Raw genomic sequence first — 10138 nt, 5'->3', positions numbered from 1 at the left:
TCAAACATGTGTTTGAATGTCATAATGATATTTTAATCATTTTATGATGATCAGATAATTGGATCTTTATAAGGGACTGCGCACAATTTATTAAACAAAGAGAGGAGACTGGGAAAACTTTTGTAATGATCAGTGTCCCCCCACAAAAAATATACCTTTGTATACTTATCTGGAAAAACACATTCATTTTCTTTTCTTGTTCTCTCAGTCCCATCTTGTTTACTTGTTTACTCAGTGGCTTATGGAAGAATATTGTACACACACATTGAGAGCCACTGTACCAAGTCAAATTCTTCATGTGTTCAACCAGGTGTGGCCTATACAGCCGCTTCTGATTCTGATTTCTTTTGGCTGAAGAGACCAAGAGTCAGTTTTGAGAAATGCTGTGGGTATTTATAGATATGTTTCATTATGTGTTTATAACAACAAAGAAAGTGTCTGAATGTGGTCATTTAAAACATTTTGATTCAACAATTCTTCATCAAGCACAGCCCACCTGAGGTCCAGACACAGCCAGACAGTGGAGAAATAGCCCCAGCCGAGCTTAGAAACCACCTGGTATCTTCTGTTGAAGGTGTCGCCTATCTGAACAGGGTGGTACCCACCTGAGGAGATAAAAACCAATCAGTGAAATCTATTATTTCTTTGGAATTTATTTTTAGATTCACTGGCAGGGTGTCCATAACCTTTCATCATACAATATGCTGTACATTTTGCATTGGTGGTTTAGAGAGGGGACTAAAATGTGGGACTAAAGCTAGTGTACAGTATTTCTGACATTATACTGTAACTTCCTCTAAGCTGTAACATGTCTGTAGTGAGTTATTCAGTCAAATCTACCGTCAGGACACAGACAAATGATGATGCATAAGCCCGTATCAGTCCTCTTCCAGCCAGCATGACACACAGTTCTTGGACACAGTCAGAGAACTTGGAATTGAATCTCTAGTTCTATTAAAAATAACCACAAGAGAAGCTAGTATATTATTCATTACTGCATCAGGTATCTGTTATATCACACACTCAGCAGCTGATCTGCTTTTAAGAGGTGCACACAGAGACCTTCACAGCTGGTGGGGAAGAAAGGAAGAACTAGGCACACTGGCAAAAAAAGAGACTGTGGGCTAAAGTGATACAAACTGACAAAGGTGTGCCCATGAGGATCATAAAAAGCATTTCTTGCATTTATAGGTCACACACAAGTGGGTGATGCAACATGGCCAAAAAAAAAGTAATGTCTACATATAAACCATCCTTATGCCCACGGGCTGTAAGCAACTCAACCAAAATGATACTTCCCTCCTCCAACTCTTTCATCTGAATAATGTTTAGAGGCTTTAAAGGATAAACCATCCAGTATTTCACAAGAAAACACTGAGCTGTCAGGCAGGCGGTCAGACTGATGTATCAGCCCATAGGAGTCGACATACTTTAATCATCAAACTTAAGATGATCTTCATCAAAAATATTTGTTTATGATGTGGGTCTGTGTAACCATGCTAATGCCATTATTGTAGGGACGGCCGTGTTGGAGGCTCTACCACAGTGGCCCAGGGAAAAATCTCTCATCAAATATTAAATTGATTGAATAAAATTTTTTGGCTGTTGAATCCTAATGACACAGTTGATCCCCTGATTTTTTCCTTTAGTGGAACTATGAAGCTGGCATTGGTTTTATGAAATGTCTCAGTAACAACTGGATACATGAAAGTTGGTGTACACATACATCTCCCCCTCAAGATCAACTGTAATTACTTTGGTTATACCTTAATTTATCTGGCATAATAAATACATCAAAATTTGAGTTTGTCCAGCAATTTGGTTTAGGATCTTACATGCAAAACATTCACATCAGCCTCAGCTGTACAATACTTTAAGGCCAAGTCATGCTTCCCTTGCAAAAGCATGACTTGGCCTTGAAAGAGACTGTGCCATACCGTAACAGTACTCTCTGGGGTCTTCAGAGTACTGGCTGTCCTTGGTATCCAGCTGCTCATGGCATCTGAGTGCTTCAAAGTTTTTCGACAACCCAGCCTCACCCCTACAAACACACACACACACACAGGCAAGTCGCATGATTCTTCTCCTGCATTACTGCCTGTACAGTATGTGCATGCACGTCATGCGTTGCAGGGTACAGCCAGGAGAGGTGAACTACTTTTATAGTTTAATATAGTCTCAACCTGACATGGAAAATTGCCTCATTGCCTGGTTAAAAGAAGACCAGTTGCACTATTTCAGATTTTAATGTAAATAATTTTTGCAGTATATTTTAATGCAACATGATAACTCCGCATCCCAGCTGGATTGTTACTGTAGCGCATGTTCGGGTCAAGTTGGGTGTGAAAACACTGAATACAGGTCTAATTTCACTGTGGCTGGAACAAGGTAGAGCAAAGTCTGATGTGAGATCTGACACTCTTCTTTTATCTGAATGTAGTAGAGTGTGCAGGATTTAATCATTTAGGTGATTTATGATTTTTTTTTTTTTTTGTTAAATGTATAGACTTATCAAGACTTGACACTGTGCTATCCTGTCTACGCCCACTCTAAGCTTCCATTTAACCTGCCTCTATGATGCCTAAAATAATGCTGGCACGCTTGATTTGTGCATTGGCCTGCTAATATTAGCTGCTCTAACCTGCACTGCTGTGACCACAAAAAAGGTCAAACCTTTCTTGATATCATGTGAGAATTCACAAAAAAATGCTGGATAGTGGTTCTTTCAAACCTAAACATATTTCAAAGCAAGAACATTCTTTGCTATATTCTTGTGCACAGTCTCTCTACAGTTAAATTACCCAGTTGCTACCAGTATTTCACGAGGAATGGAAAGGCATTTTAATCTACAAATAAAAGTAGTCCTGTACTCACATATGCTGCTCAGCAGCTGTATCAGCTGAGTGGAGAATCTTCTGCATCGTGTGGCTCAGCAGAGGCAGCCTGCAGGGACAACAGGAAGCAGACCAATCAGGACAAAAGATCTGGTATCTTGAGCTAAACTGTGGTTTATATTGATAACCTGCAGATGTTAAATCTTATGCATAAAGTGAAAGAGAAATGGATATAATGGCAGCAGCAATGGAAACTACGGCACCTTTAATGTTGCACTTCTTGAAAACCGTTGAGCAGCTGAGAGGTGGGCAGGGGTTCTGGTCGACCTCTCACGAGACTGGGAACAGCAGCAGCACTAGTCAGCACAGTTCAAACATGGAAAGCCCCACCAGCATTCTTCATCACAGCCTTCCAGGCCTTTATCAGCTTTCCCATGGGAGTTATGTCCTTCACTCCCTCTTGGTCTGTGTAAACCTGTGGGAAACCAGTAACAGAGAGCAGAGGGACTAAAAGATGAGAAGGAGTGTGGCGGGAGGTCAAATAGATCGAAGGAGGCAAGGCAGCGACAGCTGCTATCCCCCCACCTCCGCCCCACAGGAATCACAGACTGCCAAATCTGGCTTGACAACGGGATCCCTGTCCTCCAACATAATGTTAAGTATTACAATAAAGGAGATTCTCCTCCCAGACAACATGACCCCACAGATTGTTCTTGCAGGAAGCTTATTACAACATTGTATTATTAAGTTTCATGAGACAGCATCAGTCATTTCAGCCCCAAAACAGCATGTTTACATTAAAGTGACAAATCTCTGTAGTGGATGTATTAATTACGACGGGAGCAAAGGAGGACATCAGATGATAGTGATACTGGGGTGGACAGATGGTGCGACAAAACACATGGGAGATCACCGTTTCATTTCCTGTTTCTAACCCACAGTCACTGCTGGGTTTTTAACCTGCAGTCATTCCATGTGCTTATTATTGTAATCATGAAGACAAATATCCTCTGACCTTAAAGTTCTTCTTTGAAACTATGACCTTTTCCTAAACCTAACCAAACATTTCACTGTCACATCATAACAGGGTCAGTGATTTTTTTTGACAGTTTATCTGTGACATACGGTCTCTACTTCAACCAGTAGGCGTACAACACTCCCATGTGTCTGATCAAAACAATGCAGTAGGCTGGAGGACATGCTGCAGTAAACTAATCTGAAAGACTTTACTGCTAAATAACTGCATAGATAAACTCAAAGTTAAATATGCGTTTTTCTGGAAGGAGCAGTGAAAATATCTGGTGCAATCTTGTTACACTAGATGTTGTGTGTACGTGAGTCTGCAGGCTGAAACCTTCCACATCTCTAAGCCTGGTTTGCTTGCTTTCTCTTGCCAGTGCTACACTGTTAACACTCCTTCTATGACAGGGCACAGAATTTTTTAGTTGAGTAAAAGGGCTGCTGAAAAGTAACGCAGAGAGTACAGGCAGAGGGAGAGAGAGAGATAGTGAGACAAAAACCGACTGCATTGGATGGATAGAGATGAGAATTGAGAAAAAAGCTGTGTGTTTCATGATATCAAGGGCCTCATGTGAGTTTCTGCACGTATTTATTATTTTTGCCAGCAACGGGAAGAACACTACATAAAGTCAAATTAAAATATTCAAAAAGTATTCAAAAACTCTATTGTCCTTACATTATTAGACAAATTGCTTTACAAGAGGCAAAAAGAAAGAAAAATTTCACAGCAAAAAAAAAAAAAAAAAAGAAAATGGGGAAAAGTTTTAAATTGACAAATGACAAACATCTACATAATTAGGACCTGAGTCCATCTTTCCACTAACTTGTCTGGTTTTAGAGCCTGTAACTTACAGATTTGGTTTGTGCTCTTATATCAGCATCATTTGTGGTTGTATGAAAGCAGTTTTTTCAGCAACATACAGAGCTACCTGCCCAACACCACAAAGCAAATGAAATGTTAGCAACTAGTTGGCAAACTAGTTATTAGCAACTAGTTCCCCTCAGCTGTTGCTAAAGAAAAAGAGCTAAATGACATAATGTTAAACAAAATTGATTTATATGGCCAGAAACATGACTCTATATGAATGCTAATGTTTTTCCATGGCTGCAGGATGTGCAAAGTGACAACCTAGGTAAAGCTAATGCAGTCTAATGCAACAGTCCTGCAATAAATCCTCCATTTATGTACAGTAGGTGATAATCAGTGCTTCTTTTTGGTCAATCGTCCTGTGTCCTGTGTCCTGCTATTACTGTCTAATGTCGTCCCAGTCCTAAGATGAAAACCCTGCTGCTGGCTGCTACTATTTTCCATCTTCAGAATGGCAACAAGACACTTTCTGCAGGAGCAAGCAGTAAGCATGTGTGTGTGTGTGTGTGTGTGTTGTGGAGAGATATCAGGACAGTACCTGCATGGATCTAGATCACTGGGTTAGTAGGGGATAAATATCAGCGGATAAAAGAGATTATACATTACGTTTGTGCTCCAATTTCCTCAGTGTTGGAGGAGCAAGCAGCATTAAGCCTACAGAACAGCCACCCACCTGGAGAAGACAACGACACACTCAAGGATAAATCAGGTTACACACATTTTCATGTACTGTACTGCCATACTGTACACACTAACACAGGCGCGCACACACACACATGCATATACTTTCTCCCTGGTCCTCAGCTTGTCCTATTTGCCCCCCTCCCCTGTCAATCACAGACTGAAACATGATCTGCATTTATTAGCTATGATGCTGCTGCCAATTTAAGACATACACACCAATTCTGCTTGTCCTCAGTTTAGCACTTGAACACACACACACACAGACACATTATAAATACCTTTGGGGTGGCTAGATTTCACAGATGTGGGATTTCATCATCCTCCAGGCAAAACAAACACACATTTGTCACCTGATATGCCCACTCCAGATATGAATGTGTAGCTGCTTGTTGCTGCTGTCTCCTGGCACTTAGAGCCTAGTTTTAACTGTTGTCTTCGGACAAAGCAAAATGTGAAATAAGAGTTGTTTGAAATCCCAACAATCCTCAGGTCAAGGCTCATGCATGTTCATAGGCTATTCATAGGCCACTAAGAGGATGTCCTTATATGGAGTTTTTCCAGCATGATGCATGATGACATAAAGTACGTAATATAATAGCCCACTCCAAGTTGGGCCTTCCATAGCCTGGAAGCAATTAGGCCTCCTTACTAATGATCTAAGTGTTAATGTTTTTCTACAATGTATTGGTAGGCTCATTTTATGCTAACCATTTTAACATGTCATAGGAAAGCACAGGTGTAGCCTATCTGATGGCACTGACAATGGATACATTCTATTAACTCAATCGATGGCTCTAACCAACGGGGGCAACGGGAGGGTTCAGTGTCTTGCCCAAGGACACTTCGACATGTGGACTGCAGGCACCGAGATTCAAACCTTCAAACTTCCAGTCGGGAGACGACTGCTCTACCCACCTCACTGTTGCCTCCCCAATTTATTTATCTATATCGATTCCATGGTCCTGGTATCATCTGTGCTAGCTCACTGAGACACACCTAAATGGAAGGGAAATTTCTGAGATGGCAAAAAGTTGCATGTTATTGTTCCAGTTTAGGGGATATCGGTGTCAAAATACCAAGATTCATCAAAAAATAAAAAGTCAGACAGTATGGATGAACAATGCCCCTCTTAGGCTAGTGTCATTTTGAAAATGCTGCAGTAAGGATAGGGAGTAAGTTGTTCCACCGCATGCTTAGGTACACAAATGCCTCTTTCGGTTAAGAACAAAGGACAACACTTGCAATTTTTTTGAATCCATTTCACAAATAATGCCAAATAACTTCAGACATTTGTTAACGTTGGGACCACTTTATTGCATCACATTAAGTTGTTGTTAGGTTCATCCTATCAGTTAGTTAGAGAACACTAAATTCAGGATTACTTAGGAACAGTGTTTATCTACAGTACAGGAAAATGGTAAAACATCAGAACTGAGCTTTGCACACACGCACGAGTAAGCCACAAGCCACACTATTGTGCATGGCAAAGGATGGCAGTCGCTTGTAGCATTACAAATTATATTTCCCTATTGTTTCTAAAAATGGATGTAGCATACAAAATGAGAGACTTAAACCATACTAGCTGATTGTATTTTTACTCGTATAATCTCACATCTTATGAGGAAGTACAAAAATGACAAAGGCTCTTAGTTTCTTACAAAAAAAAACAAAAAAAAAAACAGAAGGGGCATAACCATTATTATTTTATACCGTATGTCTGAAAATAATAACCAACATCTCTGCAATAAAATAAATAAACAATAAATTAAATTGGGAAAAAATATATAAGGCGTTCACATGTGACACCATACTGTAGAGCAACAGGGATCACAGGCAGCACATATTTCAACTTATTCAAGTCTCCAGAGGAAAGGAACAAAGAAGAGCATCTTTGCACTGCCTTAACACTGTTAAAATCTGGCATCTACTTTGACACCAAAAACATCAATGCAAAATAATTTTTGAGATCAGGGTACAGATGTTTTGTCAGTGTGAAATCACCAAAGCTTGCAGCTGTCCTGCTGTAACAACTATGCAGCGGAGGCCTCAGTTTCATTCAGCCTGAAAAATGTCATTAAATTTAAGGGTAATATTTAAAGAAAGATGGATCAAATGTTATTTAGATGTTGGGAAAGTGACAATTCTTGTTGAAAGTCCAAAAACAGGATGTAGACTGTACTATAGACAGTAGCTAAAACATTGTAGAAATATGGAAGATCAAACCTGACATGAATAAAAAAAAAAATATTACAAAAAAAAAAATACAAAATATATTGAACAAAGCAAATATAACTAGGATTTACAATCCATAAATGAAACTGTTTTGTCTATGCTTTTCTTTGTTTTACAAAATTCTTATTTTAAACAAATAAATCACTCAATAAAAAAAAATCCTTTGAGGAAAATATACGACTCAAGCAGAAAATAAATCCAACTAATGAAAAATATTTTCAGTCTTGAAATGGCAGTCAAATATAAGATACATAATGTGGGTATTTACATACTCTTATTTCCTTTGTGCAATATTTTTATATTTCTCTAGTTATTAGCTAATGAGCCAGGTTTGGTCTTTCATGAGTGATAAGATCTTTTTTTGCTGAATTTGTAAATATTACAGTAGTGCTATTACTGGAGTTAAACTTGTGCATAAGATTTTACTTTCATGGTTTTCTTAAGGACGGGTCAGTCTATATGTTAGATATAAGCACCTCCGCCAAATTGGGCGGTGGCCAACACATGTAAAAAAAAATTGTAGAAAATTTGTATCAACATAAGTGAAATATTACATAAGCAAAAACATTCACAATAGCAGTGAGTCACCATGAAAATGAAGCATGTTGAGAGTTTTCATGTACAAGATCCTCAACAAAATAAAATCAAGACTTCAGTTCAAACTACTGTACATGAGGCACCATCTACAAATTACAGTAAACTGTCGATGTGAAGCTTCAAAAATAAAAACGGTTTAGAGTGGACAAAACAACAAACTGTCCAAAATCAGCCATCTCCTCTCATCTCATCTCATTTTTTTTTTATACCGCTTAGTCCCGTACGGGGTCACAGTGGGGCTGGAGCCAAACCCAGCCGGCAATGGGCAAAAGACGGGGTACACCCTGGACAGGTCCAAAATCAGCCATTTAAACTCATAAAGAGTAAGACTTAGAATGAATTAAGGAAGCTAAATGCAAAACAAGCACATCCATCATATATAATGAGCAGCTTTTCAGGCCCCCACAGCATTTTGACAGTGTCACTTTCTCACTGTCCTTTGTGTAAGACTTTGACATAATGTGGTAAAAATCCCACAGCTGTCGACACTTAAGCTCAGGTCCCCCTTTCCATTTTCCTCTTCGACCCTAGTTTCCTCAGCCAGCCCACCTACAGCATCCAATCCTCAGCAGAAGACTAAGAAGTGTAACTGTAAACTTGCAGGAGTGTTCTGTGCAGTTTGTCAAGAATGTCCAACAAGATACACAGAATCAGATTAAAAACAGACATCTCTCCTTCCAAACTATGTCTCCAACTAGTTTGAATTCAACATGGGAAATCCTTATAGAGATGTCATAGTTCAGTGGAAGCTCAATTGTTTTGTTGTGCTTCATTTAACATTTTCTCCTATGCTTCCCTCAAAGCAGTGTCAGTTTTCTCCCAGTAAAAGGGCCTGTGGACATTTCGAGGGAGTCTCACTGTACCTCCTGCACACAGAATACGAAACATGACCAGTGTCAGGCTCCTGTGAAAATAATTTCTCCCATCACTGAAAACTAGTCTGTCAAAATGACAGCAAAATCTTGGTATGTACCACAATGTTCCTCCATTATATATATAAAAAAAAAAAAATAAAAAAAAAATAAAAAAGGAGAAAAACTTCTGATCATTGTCCAGGTTTAAGGAAAATTGATGCCGTCCTTGGAGTCATAGGTCTGTGACTTTGTTTTCTACAGCAGCAGCAATCTGTTGGAGCCTGTAACCAAGCTGCATCTTCTGAGCTGTGGAGTCCTCTTCCAGGGCTGTGATAATCTGACAGGAGTGGGAAGGAGTTGGATGAAAATCATTACATTTGTACTCATTGATATTTTCAAGGAATATTGTGTAATCATCTCAGTAACTGTCAGTGTTCGCTAACCCCTGCCCTGAACAGCGAGGGATCTGTCCTACTGATTACTGGATTTAGACAAGTGTACACTCTAGTATCCCCAGCTGGTGTTACTCAAGACAGTCTAATATACAGTGAGGAACAGAAGTATTTGAACACCCTGCGATTTTGCAAGTTCTCCTACTTAGAAATCATGGAGGTGTTTGAAATTCACATTGTAGGTGCATTCCCACTCTGAGAGACAGAATAAAAAAAAAAATTCTGAAAATCACATTGTATGATTTTTAAAGAATTTATTTGTCTTGCACTGCTGAACATAAGTATTTGAACACCTGAGAAACAGCAAGAATTCTGGCTCTCAAAGACCTGTTACTGTGCCTTGAAAAAGTCCACCTCTACTCCACTCATTAATCTAAATTAGTAGCACCTGTCTGAGCTCTTTAAAGACACATGTCCACCCCACAGTCAGTCAGACGCCAACTACTACCATGGGCAAGACCAAAGAGCTGTCAAAAGAAAACCAGAGACAAAATTGTGGACCTCCACAAGGCTGGAAAGGGCTACAGGGCAATTGCCAAGCAGCTTGGTGAAAACAGATCAACTGCTAGAGCAATTGTTAGAAAATGGAAGAGGCTA

At 39.4% G+C, this 10138-nt stretch overlaps 1 protein-coding gene and 1 pseudogene across 1 annotated transcript; both read right to left on the bottom strand.

The window, feature by feature from the left end:
* Positions 1–417: 417 nt before the first annotated feature.
* Positions 418–3168, bottom strand: LOC109967145 (SRSF protein kinase 3-like). Its single transcript, XM_020612505.1, has 4 exons — positions 3098–3168; positions 2875–2943; positions 1938–2041; positions 418–605 (listed from the first exon to the last, which is right to left on the bottom strand). Exons 2-4 carry the CDS (start codon positions 2919–2921, stop codon positions 418–420), a joined length of 339 nt encoding a protein of 112 aa, XP_020468161.1. The 5' UTR covers positions 2922–2943; positions 3098–3168.
* A 6111-nt stretch (positions 3169–9279) lies between these two features.
* LOC109967197 (plexin-B1-like) overlaps positions 9280–10138 on the bottom strand; it is a 60631-nt pseudogene continuing 59772 nt past the window's right edge.

Source organism: Monopterus albus, unplaced genomic scaffold (genome assembly GCF_001952655.1).
Source record: "Monopterus albus unplaced genomic scaffold, M_albus_1.0 scaffold126.1, whole genome shotgun sequence".
Taxonomy (NCBI): Eukaryota; Metazoa; Chordata; class Actinopteri; order Synbranchiformes; family Synbranchidae; genus Monopterus; species Monopterus albus.
The sequence above is the reverse complement of the archived record's forward strand: the minus strand, read 5'-3'. Positions and strand labels throughout refer to the sequence as shown.

Coding starts and splice junctions, on each gene's coding strand:
- LOC109967145 (XM_020612505.1), bottom strand. CDS start 2,921: ATGCAGAAGATTCTCCACTCAGCTGATACAGCTGCTGAGCAGCATAT. Junction 2,042..2,874: donor ACAGCTGCTGAGCAGCATAT/GTGAGTACAGGA, acceptor GTGTGTTTGTAG/GGGTGAGGCTGGGTTGTCGA. Junction 606..1,937: donor CCCCAGAGAGTACTGTTACG/GTATGGCACAGT, acceptor TTATCTCCTCAG/GTGGGTACCACCCTGTTCAG.